This window comes from Artibeus jamaicensis, unplaced genomic scaffold (genome assembly GCF_021234435.1).
Source record: "Artibeus jamaicensis isolate MK-2021 breed Jamaican fruit bat unplaced genomic scaffold, CSHL_Jam_final contig_1044, whole genome shotgun sequence".
Taxonomy (NCBI): Eukaryota; Metazoa; Chordata; class Mammalia; order Chiroptera; family Phyllostomidae; genus Artibeus; species Artibeus jamaicensis.
Window position 1 is genome coordinate 567510 of NW_026521208.1, and position 20345 is coordinate 587854.

At 53.8% G+C, this 20345-nt stretch overlaps 1 protein-coding gene across 3 annotated transcripts in view; it reads left to right on the forward strand.

Annotated features, from left to right (window-relative positions):
• The first annotated feature begins 2521 nt into the window (after nt 1-2521).
• Nucleotides 2522-20345, forward strand: part of ARHGEF5 (Rho guanine nucleotide exchange factor 5) — a 32164-nt gene continuing 14340 nt past the window's right edge. The window contains exons 1-3 of one of the 3 annotated variants that reach the window (XM_037143624.2): nt 2522-2790; nt 8215-8387; nt 16878-20010. In XM_037143624.2, coding sequence (XP_036999519.2) covers nt 16890-20010 — 3121 coding nt within the window. In that variant the 5' untranslated portion in view covers nt 2522-2790; nt 8215-8387; nt 16878-16889. The other 2 variants (XM_037143626.2, XM_053663165.1) reach the window with 2 other exon arrangements.

Sequence of the window (20345 nt, forward strand, 5' to 3'; positions counted from 1 at the left end):
AGATTTCTCCATAGTCTTGGTAGTTATTTGGGAATATATCTTTAAAAATTAAAATATGCATACCCTTTGAAGCAGCGATTCTAATTCTAGGAACATGCCTACAGACATATTCACATATATGTGGGCAAAACACATACACGAAGATATTTTAAATTGAGGCATTATTTGTAAAAGCAACATCATAAATTACCTAACATCCTTCGATAGTCAGGTTATTAAATAAAACATTATAAATCTCTAATATGGAATATTATGCAACTATTAATAAATCAAATTTTATTTCTATAATGTCCAGAGAAGATTGTCATAAAATAAGTGAAAGAAGTCATACTGATATAGTACTTTATCATCTATCTGATATTTCCCCTGTTATTTTTTTAAGTTATTATTTTATTGATTATGCTATTACAATTGTCCTGAATTTCCCCCCTTTGCCCCCCTCCACCCACCACCCCTATTTCCTCAGGCCATCCCCCTACCATTGCCCATGTCCATGGGTCACGTATGTAAGTTTTTCGGCTACCCCATTTTCTATGCTGACATTTACATCCCCATGGTTATTCTGTAACTACCTGTTTGTACTTCTTAATCCCCTCACCTCTTACCCGTTCTCCCCCTGCCCCCTCCCATCTGGTAACCTCCTGGTAACTAACATCTCTTCTCTTGCTGCTTTTAAGTCTCTCTTTATCTTTAACCTTTGGCCTTTTAATTACGATTTGTCTTGGCGTGGGCCTTTTTGCATCCATAATAATTGGGACTCTGTGCTTCCTGGACTTGCATGTCTATTTCCTTCACCAATTAGGGAAGTTTTCTTTCACTGTTTTTTCAGATAGATTTCCAATTTCTTGTTCTTTTCCTCTCCTTCGGGTACTTCTATAAAGTTAGTATTGGATCTCTTAAAGTTGTCCCATAGGCTGCTTATACTATCCTCATATTTTTGGATTCTTTTTTCATCTTGTTGTTGTCATTGGTTGGTTTTTTACTTCCTTATGTTCCAAATCATTGATTTGATTCTTGGCTTCATCCATTCTACTGTTGTTTCCCTGTAAATTGTTCTTTTGTTCAATTAGTGTGAATCCTTCATTTCTGACTGTTGTTTTTTTTTTATGCTGCTGAGGCCCTCACTAAATTCCTCGAGCATCCTTATAAATAGCTTTTTGAAATCTGTATCTAATAGATTGCTTATCTCCATTTCACTTAGCTCTTTCTCTGGATTTTTGATGTGTTCTTTCATTTGGGCCATGTTTCTTTGTCTCCTCATTTTGGCAGCCTCCCTGTGTTTGTTTCTATGTATTAGGTAGAGCTGCTTTGACTGTGTCTTAGTAGTGTGGCCCAGTGTAGTAGGTGTGCTGTAGGGTCCAGTGGTACAGCCTCCCCTATAGATGACTACCCATTCAAGCTTGGTACTCAAGGTGTGCTCTTCATGTGGACTGGGTATACCCTCCTCTTGTAGTTGAGCCTGTTGCTATTGGCAGATCAATGAGAGGGATTTACCCAGGCCCTTCAGCTGCAAGGACTGGCTGTGACCACTGACCACCAGTGTCCACCCTCTGAGGAGGATCAGCTGTGCAGGGGCAGGGTGGTGGCGCTTTGATCAGTCCGTAGCTGTCCACTGGGTGCTCTGGCCCTGAGGTTTCCCAGGTGGTGCAGGTCAAAGTTAGCTCCCAAGCTGTGTTTTGCTCGGGGACACCCTGCCTGAGCTATAAAGCCATCTGAGATGGCTGCTACTTGTGCTGGGCTTGGAGATTCCCAGGCAAAGCCAAGCTGGGAATCTAATCTGGCTGCTGCTAGGGTTCACTGAAGGGCAGTTGCTTGTTTGATAGGATTTAGGAGCCAAGACCAGCCATTCTCATGGAAAAGCAGCTTGGGTGGGCCTATAAGTTGGGTGGGGCAGAGACTCTGTGGGTGTCCAAGGCAGGTCAAACAATGTTAGCCAGGTTGAAGGAGTCTCAGATATGGCACTAGCTTATCAGCTCTGTAGGGGAGGGTTTAGAAAGGGACAATGGCCTCTGCTCACCTTGTTGCCAGATACTTCGGTCCCTCCCTGTATAACACTGGTGTCTTTCAAGCTGCTACTCCAGCGCTGGAGCTCAGAGGTAGTGAGTCTGAGTAAGCCCGTGTGTGGGTTCTTTAAAAGGAACTGCTTGGGGCTCCAGAATTTTCTTCCACTGACTCAATCCCTGCTGTTTTTTGCAGCCCAAAGTTGTGGGGACTTACCTTCCTGGCTCTGGTAACCTGGGCTGGCGGGGCCCGGTGTGGGGCTGGGACATCCCTCCCGAATTTTTGTCCACGTGGGTGTGGGGCCAGCCCATCCTGCACCTGCACCCCTCCCACCAGTCTGGATGGATGTGGTTCTTTTAATTCCACAGTTATCAGACTTCCAGTCAGCTCGATTTCTGGCATTCCTGAGTGAAGGCTGCTCTCTGTTTTAGTTGTAACGTTGATGTGCTTGTGCGAAGAGATGAGCCATGTCTGCCTGTACTGCCATCTTGACCTTGAACTCTTCTTTCTTTTTTCACCCAGATCTTTCAAAGAAAGTGTCGCTGATCATCATTCCCTCAATTTTATGTGAAATACAATCCAAATAAAGTTTCAAGATGGATCCTCTTGGCTGCACTACAGCAGAGACATTTGGAATGGCTGCTACCCCACAGATGCCTTCCTGAGGGACCCTGAGAGTGTCCATCATATACCATGACATCTTCAATAATGAGAAACACCACAGACCTGGGTGCAGGTGCGCTGTGCTCAGTCACAGGTTTTCTCTGCTGTCCCACGTATAAAATGTTGGTAAGATACCCCCCACCCCCGTTCATTCCAAGGGGAAGCTGTGAGCTTCAGAGAAGGGTGATATACATGTCAACGCTTTTTAAGTAGGAATGTTGTCCTGAACGTGACTCCTAGAGCACAGAGATTCATCAGTTCTCTTCTCTCACCTTCGTCTTTTCTCCTGCCCCACTTTCTCGATGTATTATTTACCTGACCCCATATTAAAAAGCTAGAGGTCGCTGAGTTGTGCTCTCTTGAACTAAAACCCACGATGGTTCAGTTCTAGCAAAGATCAGGGGAGAACCAACAGCGAGTGTCTGAACAAATGATAAAACTGGGTAAAAAGGTTTGTTTTGGCGTAACCAAATTGGACATGTCTGTGACCCTTTCCTCCCAAAACGTACATTGTGATGGAAATTGGACAGCGGATCCTTTGAGGAGGTGGGGAGAATGGAAAGGCTGTATTTCCAGCTACCCCAAATGATATCCCCATGGTGTCTGCATTGAACTGGAAGAGCAGAAGTAAGGACTGAAGTTGGTAAAGAGGCAGAACACTAAGTGATTGATTTGCTGCTGTGCAGCAGACACGCAGCAGTCCGTGCCTGGGTTGTCCCATCTTTGTCAGATACAGTGGCACGTTATCGTTGGCGGGTGTGCAGTGGGCGTCTGTCTGTGGGCTGTAGTGGTACTACCAGTAGGGTAATAGGGCCTTTTGTAAAGGCAATGCCTACTCAGTGTGATTTTGGAGGCACCCTAGGCTTACGATGATCTCTCCCTCCTGCCTTTGGATACTCGGAATTTCTTTAGCAAGACCATGGTCTATGTCGCAACCGGGGATAAACCTAACATGCAGATGCCCGTGCTTGTGGTAGGTTGTACACAGCAGGTTCTAGGGGACCTGTTCTGTTGCAGTCCTAGATTCCTAGGGAGGGTGGGGAGTAAAAAAGGCTGAGACACCCCCTGCCAACTTCACCTGTTTTAATCCTTACCTCTCCTGAAACCTGTGGCCACCCCATAGTTCGTTTCCATTTAAGTCTCTGCAACCTGGTAGGAGACTTAAGAAAATGGCAGGAACAAAATGAATACACACTAAGTTCACCCAAGGGAGGCTGACTATCTCCTTACCTGTGCAATGGAGGGCCATGCAGTTACCCACCGGCCAACCAATCCACTGCTGCCATCCTCCATACCTTGTGTAGAAAAGTCTCCATGATACATGGAGAAAAGCAAGTGTAATAGAGGGAGGGGTGGATCATCTAGGTGAGTACGGGCCTACATGTGCATGAAAGAATTTTGGGGGGGGGATACACATGACACCCACCAGAGGGCCTGGAAACTGAGGTGATGGAGACCAGCAGGAGAATAACCAGGCCTGAAGCTTAAACAATCTGGGGGCAGCCTATTCAAGGAAAAAAAATACAAATTTATGACTACAAAATTAGTTCAGGGTCGTGGAAGGGGACCTTGGCCAGGGCTTTGAAACTCAGGGCTCGCTAGCGCCCTGCTGAATCCCTCTGGGGATGTGCGGGGGAGGCAGAACGTCCAGGAATCCTTTGGAGAGCCACTGGAAATTGAAGCCATTTTCCCAATTCAAAAGCTGAATTAAAACAAACAAACAAACAAATCAATGTGTTTGCCAAGGTAGTTTTGGAGAAAGGGAACTGACTAAGTGACGAAGCCTCGTGAAAATTGGAGCCCCCATAATCAAATTTATAACAAGAAGTTGTGAAGACCACAACAGTGACTACACTGACGTGTCACATGTCACCTGTCCGACTGGGGGATTAAGAAGTTCTGAAGACACAATGAGTGAGAGCATGCGGTGTTCATGTACTACATCGCCATGACTTTGTACAAATGACCTCCATGCAGAACAATTTGCCAATGTCTTCCACAGTTTCAAACGCACAGACCACCTGACCCAGCCATTCCACCTCCAGAAATACATCCTGCAGGTAGGCGGGCAGGTGTGCAAAGCAACAGAAGTAAAGGGGACTTGTTGCCGCCTTGTTTGTGCTGCCAAACCATTAGAAACCTCAGGAGGACAGTAGCTGACTCAGTCATGGTACATCCATTCAACAGCAAACTGTACAATTGACCAGTGAGCAAGCAGGCTTTTATGTACTGAGAGTGTGGAACAATCTTCAATCCGTGTTTTAAGGGAAAAACGCAAGTTTCAGCCCTGGCTGGTGTAGCTCAGTGGATTGAGTGTGGGCCTGCGAACCAAAGAATTGCAGTTCAATTCCCAGTCAGGGCACATGCCTGGGTTGCAGGCCAGTTCCCAACAGGGGACGCAAGAGAGGCATCCACACGTTGATGTTTCTCTCCTTTCCTTCCCCTCTAACGATGAATAAATAAAATATATTTTTTAAGTTTTCAAAACATATCACGGGCTATCGTTAATGTGATGTGTTTCCTAGAAGCACAATATTTTTGGAAGCATCTCACAAACAACTTGTAATATGGGAGTGGGCAGGAAAGAGAGCGGGAAAGCTGAGGGATGTGCGTGAAAGGGGAATTGCACACTTTTGCACTTTTCACGTATAATTTTTTCTAAACATGCTTTTTTTAAAAAGTTAAAACAGATTGTTTTTAAATTCTGCGAAATTTACAGCAGCCTTAAACTCTAAGGAAGGCCTAGACCCTTCGGTCCCAAACCTCCACGAGGAACGCAATTCCACGAGTCACGAAACACTGGGCCTGTTTCCCCTCCCCTGGAGGGCAGAGCGTCTAAAAGTCTCACTAGTTGTTCAATGATTCCATGAATTGATGATTCTAAACGAAACATTTTCCCAGGAATTTTTATTAGGGCACCCTCCTCCCCCGCCAACATTTCCAGGGAATGGTTCTGTACATTTCTGGCAGCTGTGTATTCTTCTCTGGAATGCACCCATTCCAGTGCTTCAGCTCCTAAAAATTAAAGGACCTCCTTTGCCCAACTTCTCTGGCGGAGACAGATAAAAACCAGGGCACCCATTATTTCTTCCTTTATTATCCTTATTTTCACTGGCAGCTTAGAGTTACTGTGCTCAATTCAAAGAAGACCAATCCCCTTTGGACATGGTTAAAAGCCAAGCCTGAAGCACACAGACGAAATAAAGCAGCCTGAGATGGGGAGAATATTAGATCCTAGTATGTGTGATTATTCTGAAAACAAGAAAGCAGGAGCTGCGGATTCAGCCACCCGAGGTGTAGAAGATGTGAGAAATCTTTAGTTACTCAGAAACTGTGTGTTTCAAGAATTATTTAGAGCCAAGAATGTGTTTCAAGACTGATTTTTCAGAAGACAACCATTCTTTTCAGACCAAAAAGACCATGAGCAAAACCATTTATTCCACAAGATGGCGCTATAACTTCTGCCAAGCAGGAAACCTTCAGGAACCAGAAATCCGAGGTATACTTCTGATGGGGCACCAAATCCCGAGTGTGCTTTGGCGAATCCATCAAAGAAGCACATTGGGCAAAAACGCCCTGGTGCAGGGTGATTTAGGCGAAAAGGGTGAAGGTTGTTCCACGTAATAATGCCTTCCGCCACCTCCGCACATACCCGAGTCGGCGTCTCAAGGCTTCACACTCAGCTTTCAGACCACTCACTCCTTTTGCAAAATGCTGCTCTTTCTACCGTTGCGCACCTGTGTGCTAGGAATGGAGGCTGGGTACTGGGGAGTGGTGCAGAGCATCACCTGTCATGGAAATGTATCTCCCACAGCCACACTTCCTCCCTGTGGGAAGCTCAAGCAAGAGTCAACTCTTCAGTTAAGTCTTTCTTACCACTCTGGCCCATGTTAGCTAGACTGTCCTTTGAATTTCTCTGGTATTATTATTATTTTCAGCTCTCTCTCTCTCTCTCTCTCTCTGCTTATTAGAGATTGCTGTAGAATAGTACTTGACCATTTCCATCTGAATTTTCCAAGTTCTTTTAGGAACAAAGTCTGTGTCATAGTTGCCTTTTATATTACCACAAGGAGCGTACCCTACCTTGAATTTCTGCATAGTAAAATGGTATCACGAATACAGACCATCTAAAGTGAGTTCTCAGTAACCTCAGTTGGTAGCCTGAGTGGTCGGGAGAGGACGCAGACCCCTGCGGGCCACCGCCGGGGAGCCAGGAGCAGGATCTTTCCGGTCACATCCTCTCTGGCTGCTCGGCCGTCTCTGAAAAGGACAGGACTGAACTGTCCTCCTACCTCTGCTTTTCTTTTTAAGGTTCGCTGCTCTGGCTTCAGTGCCTTCAATATCCCTGTCTTGGAACTCTGGAGCCCAGAATATTTGTACCCTAAGGGAATCAGAAGGGTGTTTCTTTTGATGTGACTGGCGTTTGCCTCTCTGTTCATCTTTATCCTCGTCTCTAGTAGGGTGTCTTTCATGCTTTGGCAATGAGAACTGTGACACAGCCCTCGTAACTGGTCACTCCCTCTTTTGTCACCGGGACCTCTCTCCTCACAGGGGAAGCCCAGGGACACAGTGACAGCGGGATCCTCTGGGCCCCTCTGAGGAGGCGGACAGGTGTGGGGGTTGTGACTGGGACTGGAAGAATGGGGGAAAGTGAGAAAGGATGAAAGTGAGGAAAGGCTACTTATACAGCCACCGGGACAGCCGCTGGGGACTTGGATAGCGGGGGCAGGACACTTCCAGAAATGGACATCAAGGACTTGACATGAGGGACAAAGCCAGGAACTTTCTAGCGAAGGGAAGGACAGCACTGGACCAACTAGGGAGGAACTGAGACCCTTTCTTTGTTCCTGGTGGTCAGACGTGGGGACCGTGTGGCCAGGCAGCCAGCCGGTCACGAGCAGCTCGCCGGCCATGCGTGCTGCTGAGTTTGGACTCCCTACTTCCAGAGATGTGGCTCCTCTAAAGGCGTTTTTTCCATTTTATCAGGGTACAATGGACAAGTACGGTGTGTATGTAAGGTGTACAACTGACATTCAGATATACATGTGCGTTGCACAGTGATCACCACGAAGCTAATTGCACGTGGCCATCACCACACACCGCGGCCCTGTTTTTCTTTCTCTTCTCTGCCATGTCTTCGCCCACCTCACGTTAGGCCCACACCTGTCTCTCTTCCCCGAACAGAAGGTGATCAGGTTTCCATTTTTGTACATCCAGGCCTGCCTCTGGTGTGCCTTTCCTCTGTCCTGCTCTCCACCAAGGGCCGGAGCGCTTTCTTAAGACAAGTCAGCTTAGACTTCACTGTATCCATAAAGCCTTCTCCTATTCCCCAAGCAGCGCTCCCTGCTTTACGCCACCATCACACGTGGCGTGAGTCCCACCGTGACACCCACCACGCTCAGCTGTCATCATTTGCTTCTTGTATTTCTCTTCTGTTCCTTGGGGATGGGGGGCAGAGCCTTGGTAGTTGTATATCTGGTTTCTTAAGAAGCATATCAAGTAAATGAATGAGGCGCTTAGTACTTATCCCTTGACTATCACTACATTTAGGCTCTGGACAATGTGCAAAGGATGAGAAAAGAAAAAATATGCTCATCAGAATGGAACCGGATGGCTAAGAACCATAGCAGCCAAGTGAAGGTCAGGTGGACTTCAAGGAGGAAGATGGAGAGACCGTAGTCAGCCAAGCGCAGAAAAGAACTGACTTCAGAATCAACTCAAAGGTAAGTCATGGGATCAGGCAAAAAGGAGAGTCAGGAAGGCCGGAGCAGCGTTCAGAGAACCAACGCCGGATTCGCTGAGAGTCGGCGTTAACCAGGCGGGAGACTGCCCCCCAACAACAGGTTGGTGTCCCCAGGAGGCTATCTGGTCAGGGCAGCGAGAGCCCCTGGGACAGCTCTGATGAGTTCCTGCTTGAGAGAAGGCCACTGTATTTCTCTATCAACATATTAGGACAGGGTGACAGGCCTGATTAAGAAGGCCAGGCACGAAGAGAAAGTATCAAGAAATAAGAAAGAAAGTAGAATCACAGTTGGCGAAGTGAAGGGAAGGGGAGTGTGGAGGGCCCTGCAGACAGACAGGCACGGCCCCCACAGGAGCTAACTCCCTCAGAGGTAAGTGTTAACTCCTACATCTCATTCCCGCTTGAGAAGCCAGGTCAAGCCTTGCAGGCTGCAACGTCTGGGTGAGAGCCCAGAGATCACTGAAGCCAGGGCGGTGCCTTGAAAAACAAAAACAAAAACAACAACGCTGATAGGTCAGAGCTGGCAGGAGCCGGAAGAGCAGCCAGGCTGCTGTGGGAGGCAGGCCAGCTCCGCCTCCGAGGTCAGGGCCACTCCCGGGAGGCAGCGCGGAACAGCAGAGGCCTGCAACCTGGGGCTCGCTAGCCTTGCAGTACGGTCATCCCACCGACTCTAATAATCGCCCGTCTCTGTGCAACCACACGGTACCATTGCCTACGTTCCCCCTCACCTTTTCCACTCACCTCCTCAGGCCCCTCGTCTCTGACAACCATGGCTGTGGACTCTCTGTATGAGCCTGGGTTTTAATTTCTTATTTTGTTTTATTTGTCCGTTGGCTTTCCTTTTTTTAGATTCCACAACTAAGTGAGACCATACAGTATTTATCTTTCTCCGTCTGATTTAGTTTATCTCAGCACAGTACCCACTGGGTCCACCCATGTTATCTCTAATGGCAAGATTTCATTTTTTATGGTTGCGTAATATTCCTGTGTGTGTGTGTGTGTGTGTGTGTGTGTGTGTGTGTGTGTGTGTGATCTTTATCCAGTCATCTCTCAGCAGACACCCAAGTTGCTTCCACATCCTGGCTACCATCAGTAATGCTGCAATGAACTTTTTGACTCACTGCACTCACCTTTTATCCCACTGCTGAGCTTACATGCAGGCCAGGCCTGTTCTTGCCTGCTTGAACTCCCTAGTCCTGGTTTCCCGCACTGCTCCCCACACCTACCTGTGGCAGCGTAGGGTGGGCGGAAGGCTGCCGAATTTAGGGCTTAATCCCTCAGAGTAGTGTGACTGGGGTAGCACATTCTTTGAACATAGAGATGCTTCAGGGCTTTATTTGGGAAGACACCTTTCTGTCTACGGCCACACCACCCTGAACACACCAGATCTCGGACGCTCAGCAGGGTCGGGCCTGGTTAGTACTTGGATGGGAGAAGACACCTTTCTGCCTTCATGACCAACTATCCTAATGCCCCCCCTTCAAAAACCTAGTAGGCAGGGCCAGCTGGCTTCAGTGCACAGTGATCTGGAAATGCTCTGCCCCTCTAGCTGTTTGGGCTTAGGGATCGTGGCATTCCTACGAACAAAACAGCTGAACAATAACCCACAACCTTCAGACCAGCTGTGCCCTGGCTGCTGTAGCTCAGTGGATTGAGCACGGGCCTGTGAAGCAAAGGGTGGCCAGTTCGACTGCCAGTCAGGGCACATGCCTGGGTTGCAGGCCAGGTCCCCAGTAGGGGGCACATGAGAGGCAACCACACACCGATGTTTCTCTCCCTCTCTTTCTTCTTCCCTTCTCTAAAAATAAATAAGCATATTTTTTAAAAAGAGCAATCTCAGTCTCCTAAGTGAGAGGTCCTCACTGTGTGTCTGTGGCTGCACCACAGAACTTTCTGGCACTTTTGAAGTCTATGGAGAGGCGTAACTGTAGGTAGGCCCACTCAGGTTTGGACTCAGACCCACAGAATACAAGCTCTCCCTGAAAGAATCGGGAGAAAACAGGGGGATGGCACAGACACACACAAACACACTCTCTCTGTCTCTCTCTCAGAGGTCCCGGCAGAAGACGGAAGGAAGGAAGACACACCCCGAGGTGTGTAATCATCCCATGGTGAACTCAGATGGTACAAAGAGGAAAGACCTGGGCGAGCTGGCTTAGAGATGCTCGCTCCTAGGCCCCGAGGAGATGGCCGCGGAGGGAGGGGAGGGCGAGAACTCAGGATGGAGCCTTCCCCACACAGGGACTCACAGGGAGGCTAAGGCAGAGACGTTCACTCCGAGCGAGAACCAAAGTCGCGCGAAGCTCAGACGGCCAGAGACCCCGATAAGCGCGCGGGAGGCCGGCGGCCACGTCCCAGAGTCAGGCTCAGGTGGAGACCTGGAGAAACCCAGGGGGAAGAGGCGCCCAGGCAGAGTCCAGAGACCTGCAGGGGCCCAGGAGCGCCCCCCGCGCCCGCTGCCTTCTTGGCCCCTCCTCCTCGGGTCACCGCCGCGGGCCGCTGCCCCCGCCGCAGCCGCCAGCCCCGTGCGCCCGCCCGCCCGGGGCTGCCCCGGGCCGCCACTTCCCAGCCGTGACGCGGGCGCTCCCTCCACACCAATGGGGCCGCGGCGCCGCCGGGCCCTGCCCCTCCCCCTGGAAGGTGTGTCCCTGGTTTCCTCACCTGAAACTTGTTGGAGAACCAGGTCCCTCCCTCGCGGCCGGGCGGGGAGGGGCGGGCGCGGGTGGGGCGGCCGAGGCAGCCGGGGCCTGCGCTGGGGACGGCCGGCCGGCGCCTGGGACCTGGAGGGACCCTCGTGCGGGACAGCATGTGACAGTGCCCAGGTGGGTGCCCTGCCCCCCTCGCAGCTCCTGGCCCGGGGAGGGCGGCTGTAGCGCCCCGGCGGAGGTGAGCGAGGGACGCCAAGGACCGGGAAGCTAGGCCTTCGCCCTGGGGCCGGCCCCTGCCCGGTCCCCAGACGCAGGCTCCGGAAATGGGGGGGCTGGGCAGATGGGCCAAGTACGGGGCGTGGGGCCGAGTATCCTGGTGAGGAAGAGGAGGGAAGCTGGAGGGAATGCTCTTGCCCGAAATGCTCGCTTCGGCCTGGTCCCGCCGTGGAAATGGGCACCCTGCCCCCAGAGGTCCCCCAGGCCAGTAATAAAACTCTTCAAAGTCTGGGTCTCCTGAAAGCTAGTCCCTATAATAAGGAATAACTGCGGCTCCCTCTGTGGACGAATTCCCCACCTGCAGATGTTTCATTGTCTCCTTTTTCCTCACTAGGCCCGGGCCTGCCTTCACTTACCTTCCTACGGCTTCGAACATTGTGTCTAAGTCCTTACCCCTGCCCTTCTGGCCGGGGTGTTTTCACCTGTAAAGTGGGTTCTGTCTCCCTCCCCTCATTCCCCGCATCTGGGGAATAATTCCAAAGCTCCGTGTCCATCACAGTACTGTGCTGGGAACTTGGGGAGGTGGGAAGGGAGCTGTTTAGAGTTAGAAGTTGGGGGGGGGGGGGGGTCTAGTTCTGAGCATCACTGAAAATTGCCTCCCAGGAAGACGGCCCTCAGAGAGCCAGTCCTGAGGCCCCTGGGCTTTGAGACCTCGGCCCCTCTCCCCTTCCCGGATCTTGGGTTCCCCAGACTGACTTGCCCTCCTGTCTACCAGAAGTGAACTCTGGCCAGGACTCGTCAGACTGAGGGAGAGGGGTGTGTCAAACAGACAAGGGAGAGAGAGAGCGCTTTCTTTTCCAGCTTCTTCCCTCTTTTGCCCCCCCCCACGGCCTTCCAAGACCCCTCCTCTACTCCAGAAGCCCCAGCTCCGTGCCCAAAGGCTCAGGATGTGGCCCATTTCCCAGATTCCCTCTTTCCCTGCACCCAGCATGTGAAGAAGCTCCTGGCCTAGGTAGGTCCTAGCAAAACGAGGGCCCTTGGTAGCCAGTCTGTGGCCCTGACACTGAAGCCGTCTCTCCTGAGGGGGCTCTCGGGAGGGTGGGGCTGGCCAGAGGAAGGGTGTGGGTGTCAATTTTGAGTGAGACCGTCTGGCAGGAGGAATGTATGTCATTATCCTGGTAGGGAAGGGAGAGAGGTCAGGAGGTGTGCAAAGGAATCCCTCCTTGGAGGAGACAGCATGTGTCTAAACTTAGTCCGGAGCCAGGAGGTGTTAGGGGTCCCTGGGGTGGATGGCTGCCCACGGTGTGGTCTGTCTGAGGTTGTCTGTGGCCACATCAACACGGCGTCTGTGGAACAGACGAGAAGGTGTCATTTGTGGTGTCTGGAGTGGTTAGTCACTGTGGTGTGGACAAGAAGGGGCCACTCACAGGGTCACGGGTCGAGCAAGAGCTGTGTTACTCAAGTGTCCGTGGTGTGGACCGATCAGGTGCAGTCAGGCGTTGGTCACTCACTGCGTCTGTGGAGTGGACAGGAGCTGGTCACTTCTAGTGTCTGCAGGTGGGCCAGAGCATCTGGTCACCCTCAGGGGTTGTGCTGAAGACACTCCTGTTATCCGTGCGGATGGCGGTGGCGCCACAGTGGGCTTGTGGGACACGTGTCCACATGTCATGCATGCCGTTCCGTGGGCGCCCGTCAGGCCTACGGGGCAGTGGACACGGCGGCGTTTCCAGATGCTGGGAACTAGATGGGAGAGGGTTATGACAGCTTCACCGGGACGGTGGGGCTTCCCTAGAGTGGACGAGACACAGGGCTTCGCAGTCACTTTTTATATCTGTGTAGTGTTCGTAGAGCTTATTTCAACCCCTCTGTAGCCTTGGGGGCAGCAACATCAGCACTGAATAAAGGCATCCGCCTGTGTGGAGGCTCATTGTCTGCATCAGAATGAGAACAGATCTTCGGATCCGGGGGGTACTTTCCTAAGGGCAGCGGCAGTCTAGATGATACAGTGTGAGTACAGAAGTGCTGTGATCTCCAGGGTTTCAGAGACTTGGGGCGTCACTCAGAATATTTGAAATGGTCACTGCTAGAAAATCCAGGGAGCCCGGTCCTCAGAGCTGCGGTCTGCGTGGGCCCAGAGAAGCAGAAGCAGCAGTGCAGTGCGGGTGGGGGCAGGGGGCTCTCTTTGAAATGCAGTCCTGTGTCTGCATTGGACAAAATTGGGCTAGAAATGGACAAAAGCCGAGGTGTCAGGGACGCCAAGGGAGATGCAGAGCTGTGTCGTACACTGATTTAACGGGGTGGTTTGCAGCTTTGTCTTGAAGTCGCACGTGGACGTACGTGGACGGGGTCAGCCACTGCCACTGCCTTTGCCTGCGCTCAGTTAGTGATACGCGCCCCCCAGGGGAGAAGGGGGTGAGGAGGCCACTGTAATACAATGCGTAGTGCGGGGGCTCTCTCCTGACGTTTTTGTGTGAATCGGCTTTACGCATTTCCTTTCGCTTTGCCGCGTTCTAGGTTTGCAGTGCCTGAATGCAGTAGAATTGTGATAGGGCAGGGTCAAGTACAAGGGAGGGGGGGCTGAGCCGGTGACCTCCAGTATTTCCAGACGGATAAAGATAGTGTCAGCAATAGTGTCAGCGGGGTTGCCGGAGGCAGGTGTGTGCTGTGTCACGAGCATGGAACTGGAGGTGTCCGCCACCACGTGGCGTGCACACACACGTGGCAGAAACAGGCTCAGATGTTCAGAGACCGCTTGTTTTGAGGACACGGCAGAGTCGGTGGGGGTGGGGCCAGGACGGTGGGGCGGGGGCTGGCGGGGACTTCGGGTTTAGCTGCGCTGTTCCTTAGGCAGGTGCGAACCAAGAATCTCAACGTGTTTACGTGGAGCAAGCCTGTTATTTCACGTGTGGGTGAGAAAATCGGGTCACGTCCCAGGATCCTCTGTAGTGATTATAGTATTTTGTCCTTGGGGCTAGATAGAGGGGGGCAAATCTTGCACCGCGTCAATTCACTGGAAAAGAGTATGAAAGCCCCCCCCTTTTTTTCTAAAGATTTTTATTTATTTATTTTTAGAGCGAGGGGAAGGAAGAGAGGGAAACATCAGTGTGTGGTTGCCTCTGGCACGCCCCCTACTGGGAACCTGCGACCCAGGCCTATGCCCTGACTGGGCATCGATTCAGTGGCCCTTTGGTTCACAGGCTGACACTCAATCCACTGAGCCACACCAGCCAGGGCTAAGAGCCCTTCTACATAAGTATGCTTACGTTAGACACAGTGGGGTTTTGCCCCATATAGATGGTATCTGTGCCTGTAGGGTGGCCGGGAACTTGTCACTTACTTGTCACATCTGCAGGGTGTCTAGGGACCTGCTGATTTGGTTATGTCAGTCTCTGTGTAGAAACTGCAAGGTTGGCTCATCATGTGTGTGCACATGCACATGCGTGTGGATGTGTGCTTGTGCAGGCATGTGCGCACATGTAGTACCTCAGCAGTACAGTAGGTGTTTTGGGTGGCGGGCCACCACATGAAGCCTAGCTCAGGCAGGAGGGCGCAGGGCCAGGCGCAGCCGTGGTCCCACAGGCACCCGCAGTCTCTGAAGGCCGCCACCTTCCGCCTTTCTCATCCCTGAACTTCTGGCTGCTGAGTGTTGACTTGTCACAAGACCTTGGTCTGAGTTCACCTGTGCCCTTTGCGCAGCAAACCCGAGTGTCCAGATTCTCGGACCTTCAGTTCCCTCATCTGTGGCTTCGGCCGAGTTTCTGTCTTTCTTTAAAGGTCCTTCCAGCTCGTAAGCCCTGTACGTCTCTCTTACACTTTTTCTCTCGTCAACAGTAATTACAATCCCTAACACTTCTGTGGCCCTTCAACTTAACAGTGCACTTTGCACACTGTCTTACTTTTTATGAGAACTCCTTGCAAAGGAAGCATGTTATCCCCTTTATTAAGATAAGAAAATGGATGCTCGAATAAATGAAATGATTTCCGCAAGTGTTTTCAGATCAGCAGGATAACAAAAAAGGCAGAACTGGAAATTGAACAACAACACTCTTTTAACTCTGCTTTCCTCCTTTCTTCATGCATGCATGCAATATCAAGTGGTTAGTATCGCAATGTTTGCGCCCTCATAAAGCTCACGGTCTGGCCCCGAAAACAGACATTAACTGTGTAACTACAAGTGCAGTGAGTGTGAGAAAAGTAAGGCCACACGTGGGGAGGACTCCAGCAGAGAGGTAAGCGAGCCAGTGCCGTGTGGCGAGGTGTGAGGCTCTGAAGGCCGCAGGTGTGAACAGCTCCTTTTACAGGTTAGAACAACGAGGAAGGCGTGAGCGTGAGCGTGCCTGAATGCTGGTGAGACGGTTCTAACAGGCGAAGGCGGGAGAGAGGTGGCCCATGGGATGACCTCCCATTTGCAGGACAGCTAAGGGGGCTGGGGCTAAATGGGGAGGGACCCCTGCACCGTCAGAGGGGGAAGATGGAAAGAACTCAATGTCCATCGCTCCGAATTGCAAGAAACTGAAACAATTCCTGTCTTTCAGTGTCTCAATACCTTGGGAAGTATTTGCTGGAGGTGAGAACCGGGTAGGGAAGGTCAAAATTTTGAGAAGCCACAAGAAAGGTTCACCAGGTTATTAGAGAGAAGGGGAGAGTGTGATAACGAGGGTAACAGTTTTATTGACCTACTTGAAACAGGCAGCCTCTGTGTCCACTGAGGGTCTCATCTAGTCAGCCATGTCTACGTTATAACAGCTGCCGCTGCAACTGAGAACGAAGTTGTTCCTTAGGAGCAAGGCTGTGCTTGGACACCATGGGAGACAGGCTGGGCGCGACCCAGACCTGGGAAAGGCGTGCACCCGTGGCACCTTGCCTCCAATGCAGGCTCTGATGACTGGATGTGTTTTAATCCCCCGTTGGCAGATGAGGAGGAAGATTCCCCTCCGACGTGGCTTCTTGGGCTATTAGACCTGGGGTGTGTTGCTCCCAGTGCCTTGGAGTTAAGTAGGACTGAGTCACTTGTGGTGTCCAGAGAGTAGACAGGGAGACACAATGAGACATAATTCCATCTAGACACCGATGGCCACTGGAGCTACTGGGACTCCCACAACCGGACTCTTAACATCCCCGATGTAATCGCTCATCACCCCCAGACTGCAGGCTCCGGGGCACTGTCCTGTTCACTACCGAATGCCCTGGGCTTGAAGGGTCACTTGCTAAGTGTTGATGAAGTGAAAAAGTACATGACAATTGGGGTTCTTTTTTTTTTGGATTTCATTTATTTTTAGAGAGAGGGGCAGGGAGAGAGAACGAGAAGAAGAGGAACATCAGCGCGTGAGAAAAGCATTGGTCAGTTGCCCTGGACCAGCCAGGCCTGTGCTCTGACGGGGAATCAACCAGAGACCCTTCGCTTTGCCGGCCGGTGCTCAGCTCACTGAGCCATGCTGGCCAGGGCCAGATGACAAGTTTTTGCTTATTTTGTTCAGTAGCTGGTGTCTCCGAGAATGACTGTCTGTGGAGCCCAGGATGTGTCCTACTCTCATTCCCCATGGTCTGCCCCCCTGACTGGTGAAGGCAACAGAGGTGGTGAGACCTTGTCTGTTGTTCCTCTTTAGGGTTCAGCCCCGATGGAGGCTGAGGAGCCCCGACCCGGAGCACCGGCTCCCATCCCTGCCACAGCGGAACTCACCGTCTCCCCTGAAGAGCTCACGAGAACCAGCCAGACCCCCGCCATGGGGTCCGAAACTCAGGAAGGCCGGGAGCCGTCCTGTGAGTGGGCAGAGGGGCGCCAACTTGTGGAGACCCAGCAGGGGGATGTAAGAGACGAGACTGACTGTGGAACGCAGAGCGTGACCTGCTACCCCAAGGAAGGCCCTGTGGATGTGGGGACCAGCCAGGAAAACCTTGCCGCTGAGGCCTGGGCCACTCCCGAGTGCCAGGAGGCAGAGTCCCAGAGCTGGGCAGAGAGCCAGCCAAGGGCTGCAGCCCCCCTGGAGTGCCAAGCCTGCCCCAGCCAGAGGAAGCCTCCGCCCATGGCCCCGGTGCCCAGCGCACTGAGCAGGACACTGGAAGAGGAGTCCAGACCAGAGCTCCCTGCTTTGACGCCGGGGACTGGACACGCAGAGGCGGACGAGGAGACTTCCCCCCGTGGCCTTGCTCAGCTCTCAGGTCCACCTTCCCATGAAGAGTGCCTTGCAGAGACCATCCTGCTGCCGGGCTCCGAGGGCGGGACCCTCAGGAAGGGGCAGGAGCTGCAGGGGGCTGAGGGAGCTCCAGAGGAGCAGGGACAGGAGCAGGGACAGGAGCCAGCGGGCTGTCGGGCGGGGGAGCCTCTGCGGGAAGCCGTGTGCTCGGCCGGGCTTCCTGGGGAGCAGGGACGGGTGGGGGAGCAGGTGAATGGTATGGAGGGAAGACAGGGGCAAAAACAGGCGCAGACGCAAGATGACGCGATGCCTTCGAAACAAGGAGAAAGGGAGGGGCTTAAGGCAGAATTGGGGGGTCTGCCTTGTGATGAGTGGCCGGGGGGCACTCGGGGCCAGGAAGACCCGGAGGTGGGGGAACAGAAGAAGAGGGGGTGCAGGGGCCCAGAAGAGGGCAGGGTGGATGCGCAGGACCCGGAGAATCAGAGCGTAGTGGGGGGATCAGTGAGTGTACCTGGAAGGCAAGGACGTGGGGGTGTGCCAGCGGGACCGATGCTGGAGGAAGAGGAGGACGAGGAAGAGGAGGAGGAGGAGGCAGAAGATTGGAATGGCGCTGCGCTGTGGGCAGAGGAGGCAGAGAGCGGCACAGAAGAGGGGGAAGAGCCTGACGGCCCCCCCGCCCTGGCCCTGGCAGCCCCCGAGACCTCTTCTCCCGGTGGGGACCTGTTTCCAGGCGCCTGCCAGGCCGCACCCAGGGTTCCTGGGACTCAGACGGAGCTTCCGGCTGAGCGACCGCCTCCCGTAGCTCTGACTCCCGCACTGGAGCCCATGGGAAGTGCCCCTCAGCCCTTTTCCACTGCGGGGTCACCTGACCACAAAACAGCTCCGCACAGCCAGCAGGAGGGACCCGAGCTGGGGACCAGGGCCGCATCCAGCAGGGGGGCCGAGGTGGACTCTGGCAGCGCGCCCGAGACTCCTCCAAGGACACCAGGTTCTGTGCCTGTCACACCCGGGGAAGCCTCCCCGTCTGCCAGCCGGCCAATCGCCATCCCCAGGAAAAAGGCCTCTCCTGCTTCGTGTTCCCCAGAAGTCTCCAGAGCCACCTTCTCCATCAGCAGCCCGTCCCCCGGTGGGGCTTCCGAGCCTCGCCCAGCCCCCCTCCTCCGCTCCCCCTCTGCAGAGGCCGCGGTGGACCCGGGTGGCAGCTCCGACTGCGCCAGCCCCCAGAGCCCCCTGGCCAGCTTCCCAGGGGCCGTCGTCCCCCACGTGAGGAGCAACTCCTTCCCGGGCTCCCGGAGGACACAGCTGACTCCGGACCTCGAGGGAGTATCCCTTTCCTTCTTGCATTCAGAGCTGCCCCAGAGGCCCCCCAAGCCTGCCGTCTGTGGCTCTGCGATCTCAAGAAGGGACGGGAAAAGCACTGGGCACTGCGGCGTTATTCCAGAAGCCTCCGGTTCCTCGCCTGCTCTGGGGCAGGACTCTCGAGAATTCACGTCCAGTCCAGACAGGCCCAGCGGCCTCCACAGCCGCCAGCCCTGGGGCCCCACCCCTATGGCAGCCTTTGCCCCAGGGTCGCCTGCCTATGGCTCTTCGCCCCCCCTCGCCTTTGTAGATGGGAGGCCCCAGGAACCCGCACCCCCTGCTCTCCCAGAGAAGAGGCACGTCCGCCCCTCCACCGCGGAGACAGACGGTCACCGCAGCGGGCCGGTCCCCACCCTGAGGCGGTGCAGCTGTCCTCCGTCGGCCCCAAGTCCAGGGCCGCGTGGCCCCCGCAAGGGCCCGCTCCCCAAAGTTCCGGACCCCCTTGTGGCGAGGCAGTACCGGCCGCTGCCCTCTACCCCAGACGAGCCCCCCCACGCCCAGACCTCTTTCTCCACGAGGCTGAGATACAACAAGCCATTACCCCCGACCCCGGACTCGTTCCAGCCCCGCCATTCCCTTCCTCTTGACGACAGCCCCAGGGTCTACCGGCCCCCTCGCCCCGCCCCTGTCCCGGAGCCTCTCACCGAACCACCCCCGCTGCCCCCGAAGTCCCGGGGGAGGACCAAGAGCGTCCAGGAAGCGCTCATGAATTCAGGGGGCCAAGCCAAGTCGAGGCCTGTTGGTCAAGAGTGGACAGTCTCCAGCCCCCACTCTGCCGGACGGACCTCCTGGCCGCCAGCTACGGGCCGGTCGACAGATTCGTTGGCTCCTACCAGCAGGAGTAAGAGGGAAGCGTCCCCTGGCATGGCTTTCAGCAACACGGCGGGCTTTCCGGGCCCCTCTTCCCCAACCACGCCCTGGATCCTCGCGGTCCAGGGACCCGCCTGTGAACCAGGGCTCTCGGGAGGGGCAGAGGCCCCCGCCAGGGGCTCTCTAAGAAGAGCAGCCCCCCCGGAAGGAGCCGATGGCCTGAGGAGGTCGGATCTAGGTCAGTCGAGGCAGCCTGAAAAGCCCGGCCATCCCCACCTGGAGAAGGCGTCCAGCTGGCCCCACAGAGGGGACCCGGGGAGACCGCCGCAGGGCAGCAGTGGACAGACTGAGGCCTCCGTTGAGGCCTCGAATAAGCCCAAGGGCTGGCATCGGCAGGGCCTGCGCAGACCCTCCATCTTACCCGAGGGCACTCCAGGTAAGCAGGGGGCCCTCCTCGGGCCAGGCTTTCCGAAGCCCTTACCACGCCCGGCGTCTGTGTCCAGGGCCCCTCCTGTTCCCCTCACGGGCTTCACTCACCCATGTGTCCAACCCCAACACAGGGAAGCCTTTGAAAGCCTCTCTGAGCCCACCGGCGCCCTTGCTTCTCCTTCCCCTCCAGCTCTGTCTGCATGTCACCACAGTTTCTTATACTGTGTGTCTGTTCCCTACGGTGGTCTGGACACCGCCCCCCTCCCCACACCTGCTTGGCGTCCTGCTCACAGCAGAGAAGACACCCTCTGGTTGTCCAGCTAATGGTGTGTCCGTACCTGG